The 19,027-nt window shown below is 47.1% G+C and overlaps 6 protein-coding genes across 10 annotated transcripts, besides 1 other annotated feature; 4 read left to right on the forward strand and 2 right to left on the reverse strand.

The window, feature by feature from the left end:
* The first annotated feature begins 11 nt into the window (after positions 1-11).
* CG15641 (uncharacterized protein) lies at positions 12-424 on the forward strand. Its single transcript, NM_132801.2, has one exon. The coding sequence runs from the start codon at positions 27-29 to the stop codon at positions 393-395; it is 369 nt and encodes a 122-aa protein (NP_573029.1). The 5' UTR covers positions 12-26; the 3' UTR covers positions 396-424.
* Positions 402-4,240, reverse strand: Grip128. The gene is made up of 6 exons (NM_132802.4): positions 4,041-4,240; positions 3,497-3,985; positions 2,770-3,387; positions 2,210-2,709; positions 635-2,142; positions 402-570 (listed from the first exon to the last, which is right to left on the reverse strand). The coding sequence occupies exons 1-6, from the start codon at positions 4,158-4,160 to the stop codon at positions 527-529; spliced, it is 3,279 nt and encodes a 1,092-aa protein (NP_573030.2). The 5' UTR covers positions 4,161-4,240; the 3' UTR covers positions 402-526.
* Positions 4,241-4,284: 44 nt separating this feature from the next.
* Positions 4,285-4,980, forward strand: Alg14 (ALG14, UDP-N-acetylglucosaminyltransferase subunit). The gene has a single exon (NM_132803.2). It carries the CDS (start codon positions 4,364-4,366, stop codon positions 4,937-4,939), a length of 576 nt encoding a protein of 191 aa, NP_573031.1. The 5' UTR covers positions 4,285-4,363; the 3' UTR covers positions 4,940-4,980.
* On the reverse strand, positions 4,925-7,521 carry mh (maternal haploid). The gene is made up of 4 exons (NM_132804.2): positions 7,345-7,521; positions 7,160-7,282; positions 6,724-7,080; positions 4,925-6,616 (listed from the first exon to the last, which is right to left on the reverse strand). The coding sequence occupies exons 1-4, from the start codon at positions 7,435-7,437 to the stop codon at positions 5,015-5,017; spliced, it is 2,175 nt and encodes a 724-aa protein (NP_573032.1). The 5' UTR covers positions 7,438-7,521; the 3' UTR covers positions 4,925-5,014.
* A 690-nt stretch (positions 7,522-8,211) lies between these two features.
* On the forward strand, positions 8,212-13,843 carry CG6324 (uncharacterized protein). 2 transcript variants are annotated; one of them, NM_001298344.1, is made up of 4 exons: positions 8,212-8,253; positions 9,998-12,657; positions 12,734-12,842; positions 13,071-13,843. In NM_001298344.1, exons 2-4 carry the CDS (start codon positions 10,063-10,065, stop codon positions 13,136-13,138), a joined length of 2,772 nt encoding a protein of 923 aa, NP_001285273.1. In that variant the 5' UTR covers positions 8,212-8,253; positions 9,998-10,062; the 3' UTR covers positions 13,139-13,843. The 2 variants fall into 2 exon arrangements, with proteins under 2 accessions (NP_001285273.1, NP_573033.1); NM_132805.3 differs by having other exon boundaries at positions 12,755-12,842.
* A 67-nt stretch (positions 13,844-13,910) lies between these two features.
* Positions 13,911-14,247: a mobile genetic element.
* A 247-nt stretch (positions 14,248-14,494) lies between these two features.
* CG6340 (uncharacterized protein) lies at positions 14,495-18,733 on the forward strand. Of its 4 annotated transcripts, NM_167447.3 has the most exons (5): positions 14,495-14,658; positions 15,320-15,541; positions 16,651-17,013; positions 17,243-17,389; positions 17,453-18,733. In NM_167447.3, exons 1-3 carry the CDS (start codon positions 14,596-14,598, stop codon positions 16,687-16,689), a joined length of 324 nt encoding a protein of 107 aa, NP_727861.1. In that variant the 5' UTR covers positions 14,495-14,595; the 3' UTR covers positions 16,690-17,013; positions 17,243-17,389; positions 17,453-18,733. The 4 variants fall into 4 exon arrangements, with proteins under 4 accessions (NP_727861.1, NP_001259574.1, NP_573034.1 ...); NM_001272645.2 differs by lacking the exon at positions 16,651-17,013 and having other exon boundaries at positions 15,303-15,541; NM_132806.4 differs by lacking the exon at positions 16,651-17,013.
* Positions 18,734-19,027: the final 294 nt, after the last annotated feature.

Here is a 19,027-nt window from a genome sequence, read left to right on the forward strand (position 1 = left end):
GGCGAGGCGGCAGAGATCAACGGACTATGCGACGGCAAGGAGTGCATTGCTGCTGTCTGGTGGCCATCGCCCTGGCCATGGCCATACGCCAGGTGTCCATGGGCATCAGCGCCAGCGATCGCCGCTTCCAGTGCCTGCAGACGCGACTGATAGGCCAGGCCAACTGCTCGCCATGCGCCGATCTGTACGTCTTCAATCGCCAATCCGCCTACCGGCGCTGCGAGCACGTCAACGGTAATTGCTACCCACATCGCACGGTCTTCGCCAGCGCCCGCATGTGCGAGCTCACCTGCCAGCCGTACATCCGGCGACCCACGCTGCACGAGGTGACCACCCTGCCGCCGCCACCACCGATCGTCGAGCCCTTCGGCGACAGCGATGAGGAGTTCGAGTGAGGTTTTGTCAACAAAGATAAGCTGCTTTTAATTCAGTTGGTATGGGAATGTTTGGTCGGGATTATAGGTAGTGGTGCAGGTGATGGTAATGCGTAATGTTTAACAAGATCCTTTGTGGAGGAGATTCGATTCTAATGGGGCACACTGGAGTTGATGGTCTCCTCCAAGGCAGACACTGCAAGACGAAGTGAAAAAGAGTAAGTTCAAATGTCCAAATTTCGGGACCAACAATCACTTACGGAATCCGTGATCGTTCTGGTGCACCAGCGTGTTAAGGATGTCGGCCAGCATCTGGTGGCAACGTATGTACGTTAACTCGATCTCCGCCACCTGGTTGAGCGCCAGGTACTCCAAGCTACGACGTTGCGTTTCGCTGTCATCAATGCCGTCATCCGAAATGGTGACGTCCAAGCATAGGGCATCGTGGTCGTGCATGCAGCTGGCGCAGGTGGTCCACTCCATGTCCAGCACGTAGACCAGATGAAAGATCTGGTCGAGGGCGACGCGGAATGCCTTAAATTCGTCGGTCAGCATACAGTGTGTCTTCAGCCACGCCAGGTGCTCGTCGTGCATGATACGCAACTCGCGGACATTCTTGCACTCGCCAATCCTGAGCTCGAACTGCCGGCTCACGGCCTCCATAATGTGCGCGTGCAGGTTGTTGATGAGGAAAATTAACCAGAAGCGCACAATCTCCAGGCGACGAATGGTCAGACCGATCAAATCCAGTGGTGCGCAGGGATTGAACCTAGCGCGACGCAAAAACTGCATATTCTCCAGCTTCCAGACGGCCCACTTCACCTTCAGCATCAGACGCCACACCGAATTGTAGTCTTGCATGTGCGCGGGTGTGAGAATGTACCACTGGTGCATGGCCATTGGCCGCTCGAAGTCCAGTTCAATAGCCTCCAGGGCCTCATAGACCTTGATTGAATTCGAGTTTATCTGGGATATTAACTTGACATGAAGATAATGAGCCAATTGCGGATAATGCGGAAGGAGCACAGCGCATAGCTTAGAAGTGAGCACCGAACCCAGTGCCCAGCTATTGTTTTTCTCCATGCGCACGAAGAGTGCGTTGTAGTATGGCACAAATAGGTAGTATTTCTCCAGCAGCATCGTATGCCGCAGGAATCGCATCTTCTCGGCCACCTGCGTTTCCTTGCAGTACGCTCGAATCGCGTACTCGTTCGCCAGCCACTGTCTCCTTCGCAGTATTTCGCGCAGTGCCTCCGGCAACTCAGACTTCAGCTGCAGACATGTGGAGCGCTCCAAGCGCTTCAAAATGTTGGCCATTAGAACGGGGTTGCTTTTAAGCCGCTCACGTTGTCGCTCCAAACGTTGTTCCACCAACGGCTGGGTAAATATGGCGAAAAGTTCATGGTTCCTAATGCCCTGCCTATTGCACACAGTCAGATCTTCGTAGTCTTTGTCCGGCTCCGGCTCATCCTCGTAATCCGTGTTGTCCGCACCACAGTAAACCTTTAGCTGCGCAAAGAACTGCGTGAACAGCTCATCGTGCAGCGACGGCAGTTGGATTTCATTGTTGCTGGTCAGCATTTCGCTCAGCGTATTTACACTACATAGCAAATCTTGCGTTTCGCCAGACTCCAAGGCATGCTCCAGCAGTAGCTGGTAGAGTGGGCAGGATTGCAGCTTGTTGAAGATCTCCACGAGTAGCAAATCATCCTCCATTCCCATATTTCGTTTGCGCACGTGGCTACGTGTGTTCGCATCTTCCTCGTAACTATTAAAAACAATGTAGTTATGACTTCAGCTGGCCAGAGTGATGTGTGAGCACCATTTTGGCTTACCAAAACTCCACGATGAACTCGCGAAGGTGATCTTCCAGCGCGGCCCTGCGCCACCAGCCGTCGATGATGATACAATATCGCTTGAGAGATATAAACAGCAGGGCAGTGGCCAGCTTCTGGTGCGGCACCTGCAGCAAGGTGTGCTTATACAGTCTGGATAGCAAGTAGGCACTGCGTATGTGCGCAGGTCCCTTATCCAGGATGACATCTTCGGCCAGCTCTCGCAGTAAGCGCAGCTGGCTAAAATGTTCCCTGAACTCAATCGTAAAACGGATCAGTGTATTTTTCGCTGGATCCTTATTGACACGATCCTCGTAAGCGATGAGGAGCTGGCAAATGGGCTGGACAAGATCTCTCAGGCCGTATGCAAAGAACTCCACGGTGTATGTTGTCTTTACGCCATGAAAATGCAACGTATGAGTATCGATGATGTGACGCAGTTCCATCATGTCCTCCAGCGCAGGCACCACATCAAATAACAGAAAATTTTGCATTGTGCTCTACAAAAAAAAAAGCCGGACTAAAGATAGAGTTACACATTAACGATTCGACTTTCTTACCGCAGTCACCGTACAAATACTGACATTGTCACGCACAGTAATGCGTCGCGTGGCCTTGTCGAATTCAAAGAAACAACAGCTCGCTGGACGCACAAACATGAAGAGGATCTCCCTTAGCAGACAGGGCTCCGTGATGGTTTTCGGCACTGGCAGGGCCAACAAGCCTCGGGCATTGTGATTCAGAAACTGCACGTAGCTGACGGCAAAGTTGTCCAGTGGCTTAGCACTGGAGGGCAGGGCGTTTAAATGGACATCTTGGCACCACCAGTGGGAATGGATTTTACGGAAGAGCGTATCTGTGTTGCCACTTTGCCAATATTGGGTGAATGGTCGGGGCGGTTGGGGTGGCGGCAACTGGAGCAGCTTGCTTCGTCTCAGATGGCTGCCCTTTAAGTTGTTGAGGCTTAGAACAGTTGGTTTCATTATCCGAAAGTCGTAACTCCGGATCACGCTCTGCTCGGGCGGCATATACGTTTTGTTAACACTTCCAGTCGGAACGACTGCCATCATGGCCTGCTCGTACACCCTGGCCATTTCCAAGAGGCTTCGCGAGACGCCAATATTTTCATCGGGCTTCAGAGTAGTTGTCGAGTCGCAGTCCGACTCCTCCGACCAGTCCTTTTGGAAAGAAGGTAAAGGTATTAGTATGCTGCAAATGATTTTATGGAAAGAACAGGCTACATATGTGTAGCAGATGACATATGTTTGGGGTTCTCTAGATGCTCACACTTAAGCTGTCCGAGCTGTCATCCTCTGGCGGATCCAGAAAATCCTCGGACAGCAGCGCTGCCCAGTCCACCTCCGTTTCGGAGGTATTCTTGGCTGCCTCCAGTTTCGCCTGTTCCTCTATCTGTGCCTGTCGCTCGGCTTCCTCCATGCTATTAATTATGGACAGACGGCGCTGTTCCATGAACTCGCGGTTCAGCCGGATCTTTTGCACCGGCCTATCGGCTATGCGAAACAGCAATTCGAGCATTTGCCATCCGGGGTTAGGATTGAATTGCTGTTGATTTTCGTCCATAGCCAAATACCTGATGGCCAAGTCCTTGATGCTCTCACCAAAAGACGCCATGCCCTCCGCCCGAAAACGCTCTGCCAGATCGTCCAGGTTGCGTTTCACCTCCATGTCCGTCGTTGTAGGAGCCCATGTCCTGCGTTGGTTGGCGATTATCTTCAATGCCGTATCCTCCATCTGGCGCAACTTTTTCTGGCTCGTCTGCGTTTTAAGTTGGTTAAATTGGAATAGGGATAACATCTGTTTTAAAACATACCCCCGGTTCCGACAGGCTCCTGACCAGTTTTCGCACGTTCTCGTTTATGGCGGAGTTGACTGCCGTCGAGGTCTTGCCGGAGCGCTTCCGTAGGTTACCCTTCTGGGCGGGAGGAGCCATTTCGCTCCGCTTTCTGATTGAGATCCAATAAATTCTATAAATGGCGCCCTCAGCAATGACAACAACGTAAATGGTACACCGGCATAATTATCGGTTCAGTTATCGATAGCAATGGAAACAGCTGTTCGTGGATGATCGACAATCGACTTGAAACGTAAACAATTGTAAATGTTGTCATTTAAATTGAGTTTTCGAAGGGCAATATGACGACCAGCTCGCCTCACCCCACCTACGTAATACTGGGCTCTGGCGGCCACACGGCGGAGATGTGCCGGCTGACCCAGGCGCTGCTGCAACAGACAGACATCGAACAGACGGAGAAGTACCAGCCAATTAGACTGATCCTGGCCAACAGTGACTCTACCTCCGAGCGCCAGTTCAGGCAGGTCCTGCCGCAGGCTGCCCAGAGGGCGGAATTCGTGAAGGTGCCGCGCAGCCGCGACGTGGGCCAATCCTGGCTAAGCAGCATCTTCACCAGCCTGTGGGCGCTTCTCTGGAGCTGCTATCTGGTCTGGCGTGATCGCCCCCAACTGATCCTCTGCAATGGACCCGGCACCTGTGTGCCCTTCTGCTATGCCGCCTATCTGTGGCGCCTCCTCGGACGCCTGCCCTCGCACTCCAGAATAGTGTTCGTGGAGAGCTTCTGCCGCGTGGAGACGCTGTCGCTGAGCGGACGCCTGCTCCTTCCGCTGGCGGACCTCTTTGTGGTCCACTGGCCGGCGTTGGCCACGCGCTATTTGGATAAAAAGAATGTGCGATATTTTGGGCGAATCCTGTAACATGTTTTTAATAACATTAAAGTTAACATTAGTTTCTATTTAACGAATTATGTTTTGTATGAGATGTTTTTTGTCCTAGCGCTTCTTGCGACCAGCGCAGACGGATCCATGGACCTTCAGGTGTAGAGGCATGATCTCCAGGCCACATCTGGGGCAGCCTACGGTCTCTTTGAAGAGGTTGCGCTGGCGGCGCTGACGCGGAGTAAGTTCGTCCTCGCTAGACGGCAGAGTAGACGAGTCGGTAGAGGAGCTCAGGTTGAGCTTGTCGATCTCCCCTTCTGTGTAACCGGAGCTGCGAAGAATTCCTTTTGATGACTTTGCTTTCGATTTAGCGCGGCGTGATGTGGAAGCTCCCGACGAGTCCTTTGAGGTTAAGGAAGCAGTTGTTCGGCGGTTTTTAGGCTTAAACGATGGCGGTTCCAAGCGCACCATAATGGCGCAGCCATCGAAGTGATTGGACAACTCAGTGCGCCTCATTTTCTCAAAGCAAATGGGACAAGATACGATGTCGTTCTCAATTCTTTTGGCGTAGCTTGAGCAACTGGGCTGCACGTCGTTCTCACGCTGGAACTCCTTCAGCAGGGTGTCCTCTCCAAAAATATCATCTATAATGGATTGGTCAGCTAGCTCCGTGGCGGCTGTTAAAGATTCATTTGCGGCCACCTCATCGTCGTATTCATCATCAATTAAGAGGATATCGTCCTCACACAAGGTCAACTCATCCTCCATTACCTGGCGCTTGATGATCTGCGTGCGCTCCTGACTGGTCATGGTTTTTCTGCCAGCTGGCATCTTCATCTCCTCTTCATCACTAGAGCTTTCGACCAAGTTGACGATGGGCGTATGAACATCCCTGACCATTACGTCATCATCGTAGGACTCCCAGTTGATTATCTCGCTGTCGCTGGAAACACGACGCCTCTTTTTCTTATTCTGTCGCTTGTTGGAAGCATCTTCGCTAAAACGCTGAAGTCGAATTTGACGAAGTTTAGCGGAATCGGGAACATCAGTGTCACTAAGATCTATGTGTTCTATAGCGCTAGAGCCACCAAGACTGTAGCCCTGTCCGCTCATTTCAGTGGTGGCTTTCGAACCTGATTTGTCCAGTTCATTGAATCCGCCGCTTTTGTTGCCTTTTGTGCCAGCAGCTGGTGTCTTGGGCAATGCAAAGGGTTCGGAAGAGAGTCCGGGATAAGAAGTCGGCGGCACCGCCTTCGCCAGATCGCCTAGTAAGACTGTGCCGGTGGCCGCTTTCTTGGCTGACGGCTGGCCGAACCAGTTGCGTATGTCTTCCTTGGGCGCGGCCACCGCCGGTGTGGACTTCTTAGCCCTTGACTTGGTCTCCGGCTTGGGGGCCTTCGGGGGTTCACTCAACTTCAAAAAGGTGCCGCTGCACTCACGTTGATGCATCTTCCACCACTGATCGTTCGGACCGGGCGCTCGGTTGCTGGTCCGCTTCACATAGCCCCAAAAGGGTGAGCGCTCTCGGCAAATGCCCGTGCAGCGCCAGATGTGGGTGCGATAGGAGGCCACCTCATCGTGAAAAGTGTGGTAAACGGTGATGTTGGTGCCCGCCACCTTATTGATCGTCTCCATGATGCGCTTGAAATTGGGTCCATGGCCACCGTTACCCTCGCGTATATTGAGCACAAAGCAGTAGGCATGGATCATTTCGTGCTGGATAAACAAAGAGGTATAATGTAATGCTAAATAGCTATGTGCATATGCAATTCTATAGGCTTGAGATGCCAATTAAGAACCTTACTGCGTGCAACAATTCTTACCAAGAGCGTTTCCACGAGATCCTTGCGCGGACGCAACTTTAGCAGCGGCTCACTGAGCCGAATGGTCACCTGTTTGACGAAGCGATTGCCACGCTGGTAGCAGATTCCAGCGCACGAGTACATCTTCTTGCTCCATTCCAGGGAGACGGCGCCCAGGCGCTCCTGGAAGAACTTCTCGTCGAAGCGTATGAACATGGCGTAGATGTCCGGGGTGGGATCGACCAGCTCCCACTCCGGATCCACCAGATTCATCGTCTTATTCAGATAGTCATCATGGCTGGCCTGAATAGCGCGCACTGGCTTCTTTTTAGCCGCTTCTCGTTTTTTGTTTTTGATTTCAGAGTTCTCCATTTTTGTCTGATTGAGATGAAAGGCGATACGATATGAGCAGGGCCTACGGTTGAATGAAATGCTATGTTTTTCATGGCACACTCACTGATTTTGGCTGATTCGATTTGGGGTAGACGAACTGAATGCTGCTGTCCAGCTCGCTAGCACCGTCCTCATCGCCCTCGTTTATTAGGTTCTGAATCCTGCGTGCCAGCTGATAGTCCCTGTCCTGCAGAACCCAGAGTGGAGAGTGTTTTTTTATAGACCAGATTACCATTTCCAACTACGTACATTGCTGGCATCCGCGGCTGTGTAACTTTGGTCTGACTCCGCATTTAGCTGGTTCTGCAGGTTCAGAGCGAACAAGTAGTCTGCATCTGACATGATGGTCGCCTTGTTGATCCTGGGCCAATCCTCTACAGAAATTAGTATCGCAATTTCGAGGTGCACAAAAATACTTCGAAAAATATTTCGCGCTTCGCCGCAGTGTGACCAGTCTTTGGGGCAAAAATATATGCGCGGTTAGTCAGGTATCGATAAGTTCGGTTATCGCGCAAAGCTTGCCTACTCTATTTATCACATTTAACGACAGTGGTAAGCGATTTGAAACTTAACAAGCGATTTAAGACTACGGTGAAATAGCGCGACACTTTTAATAATATTTGATAAAGATTTGTGCTATAAAAATTGGTTTTACATCAACAAATAACCGTGGTTACAGTTCAATTCTGTAATAGTGAAGTGCACGCTCGTTTAATATAACAATATACATATAAATTTTAATATAACGTGATAAGTCTTATTACTTGCTTCAAATAACATATACACAGTGTTCAGTGTCGCACAAAGTCCATCTCTAGTTGCAGCGCTTTTTTCAAATAGCTCAAGAAATTCCGAGAATCGAATTTAGCCTGCGCATGCGTACATCTATTATAACTGATCTATTCGCTGTGGAAACGTAAGAATTTGAAGCGACGCACTCATTTTGATAAACTTTCAAGTCTAAATGGCATAGCGCGCAGTCAACATTAATTACACACCTATCGCGTCTTCAAATCTATCGCGTCTTTTGGGGTGGGGAGAAGGAAGGCGATCCCTGCGCTAAGCGAACAAGTGGCATCGATATCGTAATGTCCTACGTATCGATGCTGCACCATTCATTAACGGCCCAACGCTTGTCAAGGCAACATTGTCTCTTTGGTAAGTCTCCCGGCATCCGTTTCCGGAAAATTTTCAAATCTTACAATTTGCAAATGGGGAGCTTAAAAAAAAATAAAGTTCGCCAAAAACGAATCCCAAGCCAAGGCCACTGATTTTGGGGCAAAACCGCGTGGAAATACTCGGAGCGCCATCAATTCAGCAGGTTGGTCCGGCAAAAAAAATGTGACGATGGCTAACAGCAGCAAAGGGAGCCCAGCACGTGTTGTTAGCATGGGCCACTCGTTTTTTGCTGCTCATTTGCCGAAATCCATTTGGCCAGCCATTGTTTGCGCTAACTTCACATTTCTCGCCTCAGGTTGCCACCGCAAGGCACTATCCAAGCAATCCCAAGCTTTTCGTTCCGACGGCTACCGGTAAGTCCGGAGTCAGTCACTCATTTATGCACTATCTTCTCGTCTGTACGGCGTCACTTATAAACAAAATCAGCGGCGTGCATATAAACAACATGGTCATTCGGTAACATAAGCTTCGATTTGCTGACCATCGAATTGTGCTTGCCAAACAAATCCCAACCGTAAGTGTAACGAAACACGTGCTCCGGTTACCATCTTCTTTCCCTTCCATTTTCGCGAGGAAATGCACAAACAACTCGCATGCTTTGCCAAAATGGCGAACTTTCCGCATGCCGTTGCTGCGTTGGTATTAGTGTTGGCTAAGCATGATTGTGCGAAGAAAGCGAAAGAGCATGCCGAGAAAGTGCCTACAAAAATTTCTTTCAATCAAAACAAAGGACCGTGCAAAAAAAATAAGAAAAAGCAAATAGTCCTATTTCGTTGTCTATCTATGTGTGTGATTTTCGCCATTTCCAAATACAAAACGCAAACAATTTTTAAGAAGTAGTGGTGACAAGTGTGTGAATGGCGAAGCTCCGAGAAGACGCTCTATGCATGTGTGTGACCGACCTTCGGAACACTGGCGAACGTTTATCCGTGTTGGTTCTTCCTTCCAAATTCCACAAAAATTGTGAAAAGTGTGGAGAAGGCGAAGCTTCGAGAACACGCTCTATGAATGTGTGTGTGTAAGAGTTTCGAAACACTGGCGAACATTTATCCGTGTTGGTTCTTCCTTCCATTTGCAAATTCCAAAAAATTGTGAAAAGTGTGGAGAAGGCGAAGCTCCGAGAACACGCTCTATGTATGTGTGTGTGTGTAAGATTTTTGGAACACTGGCGAAAAAGCAAATAGTCCTATTTCGTTGTGTATGTGTGTGTTTTTCTCCATTTCCAAGTACGAAACGCAAACAATTTTTAAGATGTAGTTGTGACAAGTATGTGAATGGCGAAGCTCCGAGAAGACGCTCACTTTCGCGATTTCCAAAAACACGAGAAATATACATGCATATGTACATACTTACGTATGTAAGAATTTGTTTTTTTTAAGCTTCAAGGAAGTGTGCGTAGGTACAAACATATGTAGATGTAACAAATGTCAAAATGGTAGTTAATAGGTAAAACATGAAGTTTAGAGCGCCGCGTGTTCTTTGTTTTCCGCCTTTTTGGAACACATACTAATGTACATATTTATATACATGTATACGTATATATGTGAATTTTTGTCCTTATATTTTTGCGTGACTTCATTTTCTTATGAAAAAATTTTATAGATGTATATCTATGGCGAGGGGTTTTTTTCAGAAAGTTGGGCTATCCAAAATCCTTAGACATAAATATTCAGACATATATATGCATTTTTACTGATCTGTTAACTTCTTGCTTTTCGCGCAGATAATCGGTTTGACCAATCGCAGAGCAGTGGGGGCTACAACCGCAGTAGCGAGGGCGGAAACACGATGACTAGAATCAACGGCAGCGATACCGGCAGCGACAGCAGAAGCTCCAAGGATCCGGAGAAGGTCTACCCAGCTTCGATTTACCATTACCAAAATGCGCACCCCATCACCTTGGGCAGCTTCATCGATGATCAGTTTTTCAAGAAAGGCAAACAAAATTCTGGCAAGTCTCAGAAAGTCATGGAGCAGCAGCCATCGAAAATAAAGCCTATGAAACCATCGGAGCCAATGAATCCAATCCAACCTGTAAATCTGAAGGGCCAAATAAATCCAATAGGACCAGTGAATCCAATGGACCAAAAAATAATAAAGGACTCAGTGAACCCAATGGGTCAAATTAAACCAATGAATCCGATGTGCCAAAGGAATTCAATGGCGTCAGTGAATCCATATGGACAAATTCATCCTAAGGGGCCAGTGAATCCGAATCCAAATGGTCAAATGAAACATATGGGCCCAATGAATCTAATGGAGCCAGGGAATCCAAATGGACAAATTAATTCAATGAGCCAAATGAATCCGATGGGCCAAATAAATATAATGAGCCAAATGAACCTGATGGACCAAATAAATCTGATGAGCCAAATGAATCTGATGGGGGAGCCAGTGAATCCAAATGTCCAAATGAAACCAATGGAGACATTCCCAAATGGACAAATAAACCCAATGGAGCCAATGAATCCAAATGGACAAATGAATTCTATGAGCTCAATGAATCCGATGGGCCAAATGAACCCGATGGACCAAATGAATCTGATCAGCCAAATGAATCTGATGGGGGGGCCAGTGAATCCAAATGGCCAAATGAATCCAATGGAGCCAGGGAATCCAAATGGACAAATAAATTCAATGAGTCAAATAAATCCGATGGGCCAAATAAATCGGCCAGTGAATCCAAATGGCCAAATGAATCGAATGGAGCCGGGGAATCCAAATGGGCAAATGAATTCAATGAGCCAAATGAATCTGATGCGGGGGCCAGTGAATCCAAATGGCCAAATGAACATGAATTCGTATGGACAAATGAACCCAATGGAGCCAAGGAATCCAAATGGACAAATGAATGCAATGAGCCAAATGAATCTGATGCGGGGGCCAGTGAATCCAAATGGCCAAATGAACATGAATTCGTATGGACAAATGAACCCAATGGAGCCAAGGAATCCAAATGGGCAAATGAATGCAATGAGCCAAATGAATCCGATGGGCCAAATGAATTCAATGTGCGAAATGAACCCGATGGACCAAATGAATCTGATGAGCCATATAAATTTGATGGGGGTTCCAGTGAATCCAAATGGTCAAATAAATTCCAAGGTGCCAGTAAATCCAATGAAGCCAGTGAATTCAATGGAGGCAATGAATCTAACGGCGCAAATGAATGCAACGGGGAAAACAAATCCAATGGAATCCACGGAGCCAATGGATGAGGAGCACCCCTTACTTGGTTCCCCAAGTGAAGCTCCGCCACTTGACCCGCCGCTGACGATGCCCATCGATCTCGACGATGACCTACCCGATGTGCCGGTGTATTATGGTGCTCCTCGGGACTTGACAAAACCACTCACACCATATGTCGAGTCATTGATACAGGCATCCGTTAGATTGCGGCGCAACCCATTGGGTCTAAACTTTATAAACAGTGACAGCGATTCCGATGATGAGGATACGTTTGCTAACCAAACGCTGAGGCCCATTGGTTACGAGATGCTGATGGCCAGGAGACACAACGACAATATTGAACTCATCAGCCGCCACCATCAGGAGCAAGTGGTACTTAAGGTCCGCACCAACACGGTTGTCTGGGAGACCTATAGGAGCGATAGCACGCTGCCGCCAAACAAGACTATTTGGAGTTTTGAGCGCCATGATCCCAAGCCAAGACATGTGACACCCAATCCGTCGACCCAGTCAAATCCAACCATTTCGATGCCCTCGAACGTGACGGCCGATCCGACATACTGGATTCCGAACAACTTTCCCATGCAGCTTGCCAACTTGCATACCAATAATCAGTCGGCTCCGGAAAGTGAAATCCAGTACCTATATGAGAACTGGTGGCACAATGCCAGCTACATGAACTTCTTTGCTAGTATGGACCACATCATGGTCAACCTTTTACAGATCGAGCTGTACGCTGCCCAGATGTACACCGAGTACGGCGAGGCGTTCTTCGAGACGGCCATTGGCAGATACTGCACGGAAGAGTCTACCGGCTCTTCGGCGCCATTTGGTCAGATTCAGCTGCAGTTCATAGAGCGGATCCGCCAGATCCATCATATCAATAAGATTAATCAGATCAATCAGATCCATCGGATCCAACAGAACCAACAGGAGCCGCAGCAGTTCCAACAGCCGCAAGAGATCCAACAGCGACAGCAGTTCCAACAGCCGCAGCAGTTCCAACAGCGGCAGCAGTTCCAACAGCCGCAGCAGTTCCAACAGCGACAGCAGTTCCAACAGCGGCAGCAGTTCCAACAGCCGCAGCAGCAGACGCAGCAGCGTACGCGCAGCTTTTCATCGGAGATGCAAGAGATGGCGCGCAAAATGAGCAGGACATTACTGGGACATCGCCAGGAGCAACACGAGAATCAGGTAATGATAATCACGTTTGTTGGTCTGCAAAGTATATATGTATATCTCTAATATATGCACTTGCCTACCTCCTCAGCCGAATATGCGCTACTTAAAGTCTGGAGAGGAAGGACCACGTCCAGGACGTTTTGATGGAGGCGAAGAGTCGGGCGGACGCAAGCCAAATCGTGGTCTAAAGGTTGCAAGTAAGGACCGCCATTTTTATAAATTTCTAAATTTAATTAGGTTGGGTTATTGCACTTTTAGTATCGACAGCTTGTAGTATCAATGCCAAAACATTATTTGCATTTCCCACAGATTCATGCATTCTAGAAAGCTTTTTTTGAATTTTGTAAACGCTTAGATCAGTAGTATTTAGCATTTGAGACATTTAAGACTTATGTACACTTATATTCACTTTATTCGCAACACAGAGCGTCGCTTTAATAACAAAATGGAGTCGGAGCGCCAAGATAGTGACTCTGATGGGCGTTTTTGCTAGAGGATCGGATGGAAAGAAAGATGATCTCAAAAAACTGGAAGATCTCGCCTTGAATAAAAAAAAACTTCCCACCGCTACCCGGGACATCGAACAAGTACAGGAATTTGGAAATTTGAAAAATCTCAGAGGAACAGGACAACTTGAAGCAGAAATTTTGAAAACATCTATTTGTGGCCTAAATATAAGAGCCTTTTTTTTTTTGTATACCTTTGGAGACATATCTATTAACAGAAGACAGAATTGCATTTACACACATATGTATCTACATATTGTTGACAGAAAAAATAATTGCATTTGCACAGATACGAGAATTGTTTGCTAACAGAAAAAACAATTTCATTTACACACAAATCTATTGGTAACAGAAAAAAAAAATTGGTAACACAAATACGAGAATCTATTGGTAACAGAAAACGAAATTGCATTTACGCACGTATGCGAATCTATTGTTAACAGAAAACAGAATTACATTAACCATTTCATAAACACACCTGATAAAACCACCGAACATGCATCAAAATGCTTGACTCGTGTAAATATCGAATTTGTGTGCCATAAAGTAATCAGTTTCGTGATCAATTTCGTGATTACAATTTTGTGATAGCTAGTAATTAATCCATTCCCATACAATTTTAGGGACTAAAGCAAAACACAATTATATTTACATTTTTTATGCAAACAACTGATGATAATAAAATCTTTACTAAAAAAATAAAACAACTTTCAACCTTTTTGAATGTGAACAATTGTACGAATCTAAAAAAAGGGAAGCATAAGCTGATCTTCTTAATAACGTTGGTATTCAACGCTATTGCGAGGCTGCAGCAATACTTTCCTTCTCAGTGGAAGCTCTGGATGAGTTCCATGATCCATAAACCTGGCAAACCGAAACAAAAGGGAGCCCGCTTCCAACAGGCCGATCAGCTTTCTCCTTTCGATCTCAAAGGTGTTTGACAGACTAATTGCTGCCCAGATAGTCAGGATAACGGAATCGAAAAGGATTACTCCTTACAGTACCGTTTAGCAACTCCATGCCGTGTACAGTATCCGCCCATCAATGAGGCTTAATTGAAGCCAACCGAGGTACCTCATTCTTCGATCTCCTTTAAGGCGGGTACGAATGGTCCGAATTAATATGCCTTTCTATATATGCCTTTACTATATGAGTAATTAAGCTTAAAAAGCTAGTTTAAAAACACGCGCTTTAGTGTATTTGAAATGTGTTTTACCTATTTTCGTTTCGTTTTTCAAAACATCGGCTTTTCAAATATACCGTTATTTATCAACGGATAGTTAGGAAATTCTATCGATACTTCGAAGCGCGCTGGCCACACTTTTCATCTCTATCAATAGTTCCACCACTACTTTCTTTTTTAGCAATTGATTCGTTTTTTTTTTGGACGCACCTGCGTGCTTCAGCCACATTTTTGGCCTAAAACAATTTTTGGCCCCAAACAATGGAGGCCCTAGTGAATTATAGTAGTGAGGACGACCAGGAGGATGCTGGCTTTCAGATACGGGTAAATATGCCTACACCGCAAGGCCGGAAGCAGCTGAAAAAAGAAAGAATCATCAGAGCGCATTTTGTGTACACATACATCTTCATCACTTTTTTCTTCCTTGCGTATATGGGAACCGCGTGTGTGTCGTGTTTGTGTTGTGTGTGTGCGAATGCGCGGAAACGCAAAATAAAGAACTGATCCCATCAATTCAAAAAACATAAAAAAACGAGGAAAATTCAAAACCACTAACCACTCCAATAATACATTTCAAGTATGCTTTGGTAAAATAATGCCAATTTGCTGTTTCTTAAAAGTTGCAAAATTCCCTTGGCACCACAACAACTGCAGCATTTGCCGCATGCTAAATCCTCGAGAACAACAACAACTGCTAACTTACTAGAGCAGAACAACAATAACTATGTTAGCGGCAACAGTCCGCGCGGCAAGGAAAGAGATTGCCGTATTTGAGAACCGTGTGTGTGTGTGTGTGCTTGTGTGTGTGTACGAATGCGCGGAAACGCGAAATAAAGATAACTGATCCCATCAATTAAAAAAAACATAAAAAAAACGAGCAAAAATCAAAACCACTAACCACTCCAATAATATAGTTCAAGTATCCTAGTGCTTTAGTAAAATAATGCGAATTTGCTGTTTCTTAAAAGTTGCAAAATTCCCCTAGGCACCACAACAACAACAACAACTGCGGCATTTGCCGCATGCTAAATCCCCGAAAACAACAACTGATAGCTTATTAAAGCAGAAGAACAACAATAACTATGGCAGCGGCAACAGTCCGCGCGGCAAGGAACGAGAAAGAGAGCGCGAGCGGGAGAGAGAGAAGACAAAGCCGATGTCGCAGCAGCAGAGTCATAGGAGCAGCAGCAGAGGACGCATTGATGAGGTAAAGACTTGCCGTTGCACCAAATCGATATTTACTTCCCATAATATATACCAAATACCATATGCTATTGTACTCCATACGTATGTGTGTGTGTGTGTATCTGGGTTGGAGCGCAAGCGGATCTTTCATGTGCCGTTTCCTTCCGCTGCCGCAAAGGGCGACGCCATCGCCGACTGCGCTGCCAGCAGCAGCACTTACAGAGGCAGGCAAAATAATAGCACAGAGTCCGCTTTAAATCAAACGTCTAATGTATAGATATCAATCAAATCGAAACCGAGATCTTTTAAACTTTTGAGTTAAAGTTAATCCCAGTTGTATACATTGGCCAATTCACTTCAAATAAAAAAGAGAAAATGCCACGTAATGAATGAAAAGTACTTGTGCCAAAAAAACAGGACACTGCATCAAATCAATAATGCAGCCTAGTTTTCAGTGCCTCCATTCCTTTACGCCAGCAAAAGTAATAATTCTATACATAGGCAAGGTCATTGGCAGCAGTACTTCATTGTTAAAACTAAATTAATGGAATGTTAAAACACAATAATGCATGCAGTCCATTCCCCACTGGTTCTATAGTTTATATTGCAATTAAAGAAAAGAACAGATTCACAATCTTTTCTTGTAGTCTTGTAGTTCAGCTTTACTTCGGTTATCATTGATTAATACTTCCATTAGTTACAGATATAAATCGCAGATCTTGTTAGATTCTGCATCTTTAGGGGCTTCAGGCATTTTCTTGTGCTATTATTTAGTCATCTGCTGTTCCCAACTGAAAAATTCAATATTCATATATTTATGTATATTGATCTCCACGATCGACTGCATGCGCTCCAACCCGTTACATCCAAATTTCGCTACTGCCAGATTTATATGGGCCAAAAACTCAAAATTAAATCCAAAGACAGAAAATTCTGTTTGTTCGGTCCGCTTGCGATTTACACACACATTGTTGTTGTTGTTGTTCGGCCAGCTTAGTTAAGTCTACAAACTTTATATGCCAATCAATATTTAAATGACTAAACTCTACCATTTTATTATCATTGTTATTGTTGTTACGTAAACGAAACCGAATCGAACCAAAACGAAAAACCATTTTCCAAACAAACAAGTCAAAAACAAAAAACGAAAACAAACCTGACCGACGATAATTGACGATAGCCCGATCGTAGTAATCGCTCGATTACCAATAGCTTCTTCGATAGTGCGACAATCGATCAAATTTGTTATGACCACCACTGTGTGTGTAGTCCTGTGTGCGACTCTGTGGCTGTGTTGGTGGGTGTGTGTGAGCCACTGAAAAAGGTAAAAGCAAATAGAACGATCACACTCACCACACACATGCCCGCCCGCACACACACACACACACACAACCACCCACCCATCCACCCACTCACTCACTCACTGGTGGCGCGAAAGCGAGAGAGAGAGAGAGAGAGAGAGATAATGCGAAAGAGAGATCAAGGCGCACGAAAGTGAGTATACAAAAAGCGATCAAATAGAACCTAACAACTCTCTAAGCAATCTAGGACACCCCGGAAAGGACCCCAGCTGGTGGCCCACAGCCCGAATCCTCTTTCTATTTCCCCTCCAGCATCCTAAGCATCTAGCAACTAGACCTAGATCCTTAGTCGCCGGCGCAGATTCGTAGATCCATACGCTCTAATGTAATTCTCCTCAATGTGTTGCTTCATCCCGTTCCAGGAGCCGAAGCCCAGCAGTCGCCACCGCCAGGAGCGGGACAAGGACAGGGAACGGGACCGCGACCGCGAACGTGACAGGGACAAGGACAAGAAGCGCAGCGATTCAGAACGCAGTCGCGACAAAGGACGCGACAAGAATCACAGCAAGGTGAGACAGAGTCCTAATCAACTCAGCATAACTCAGCCAAACTAATGTCTGTGCTATTTACAGGGCGACCATCGCCACCATCGTACCAAAGACGGCGACAGCCACAGAGAGCGGGAGCGGGATCGTGACCGGGAGAGGGAGCGAGATCGCGACAAGGATCGGGACCGTAGGCGTTCGGAGAAGAGCAGTCGCCACCACAGTGGCAAGGAACGCCATCATCATCATCACAACAACTCATCGTCAGCCGCCGCTGCAGCGGTCAGTGCAGCATCAGTCCGTCGATCCCATGATGAACGCAGTCGTCGTCGCCGGGACTCTCGATCCGGTTCCCGCACACCAACGGGCACGCCGCCCTCTCGTCGCCGCCATCAGTCGCAACAGTCACGCAAATATCGCGAACGCGACTCCAGCAGCCGCTCCAGATCTCCGAAGGAAGAACAAGCCACAACACTTCGCGGTGGAGCTGTGGCCGGATCTCATATGCTGCTCGCTAAATCAGGCGGCGGAGCAGGATCAACGGCAACTAATGCAACAGCAGCGGCGAGGGTTGCAGCGGCCGCTCTGGTAGCTGCCAATGCAACAGCCGCAGCCATGGCAGCCGGTTCATCCGGCGGCGGTGGCGGCGGTCTCCTGCCCACGCCCAACTATGCGCCCAAGATACCCTCGCTGATGTCCTTGGAGCTGAGCACACCAGCGGCAGCAGCACCAGTCGCAGAACCCATCCAGCTGCCCAGTTACTACAATCCGAGCATCATCAATGCCAATCGCTATGCGGAGCAGCAGCAGAAGCGCAAGCTACTGTGGGGCTCCAAGAAGAGCGAGAACTCGGCGAACAAGTGGGGCAACGCGCACTTCTCCCAGGACTCCGACGGCAAGGTGGCCTCCAAGTTTATGCGGCTCATGGGTATCAAGAACGCTGGTACGTCCGGCAATGACGATGGCAAGGGCGGCCAGGCGGAGTCCACCAATGGAAGTGCAGCAGGCGAGGGAAACCGCGCAGTAAGAGGTGCTGCGCCATCGGGAGCCGCTGGCGGAACGAAAGTGCCCACGGACGTGCAGCAGCGCCAGCGCATGTTCTCCAACATGGAGCAGCAGTACGAGATGGCGCGAGCCGCCACACACACGATGCGTGGCGTGGGGCTTGGTTTCGGCTCCCAGCCACGTACTTTCTAGAAGGGATCGGAACGGAGGAGGATCGGCTCCCTGCCAGGCTGTAAATACCATGCCACTCACTCAACTCATTAGTCAGTCAATATGTTTCTCCTCAACAACTTTTTGTTTGTGTTGAGAAAATTTTTTGTTTTTTTGATTTCAAATAAACGTTGCAACAGAATTTATGAAGTGACGTGGCTCTCTCTTTGGATTTGCTTGGGATAAATGCGTCGTTAGGTAGACTTTTAGTCTACACTATTACTAAGTATGCTAAGAGTATCCAACTTTAACTACAAAGTTCAGCGGCTCTAATCGAAGAATGCTTGAATATTCAATAATAAATAAAGGTATTTTTTTTTACAATAAACAATTTTAAATTTTGGCACTCTGTTTAGTAGATGTCAGTTTTTTGCCATGCACCTTGGCGGTCGGTCTGCCTATCGCCAATCGATAGCTGACCAAAAACAATAACAATAACAAAATCAG

This window comes from Drosophila melanogaster, chromosome X (assembly GCF_000001215.4).
Source record: "Drosophila melanogaster chromosome X".
Lineage (NCBI taxonomy): Eukaryota > Metazoa > Arthropoda > Insecta > Diptera > Drosophilidae > Drosophila > Drosophila melanogaster.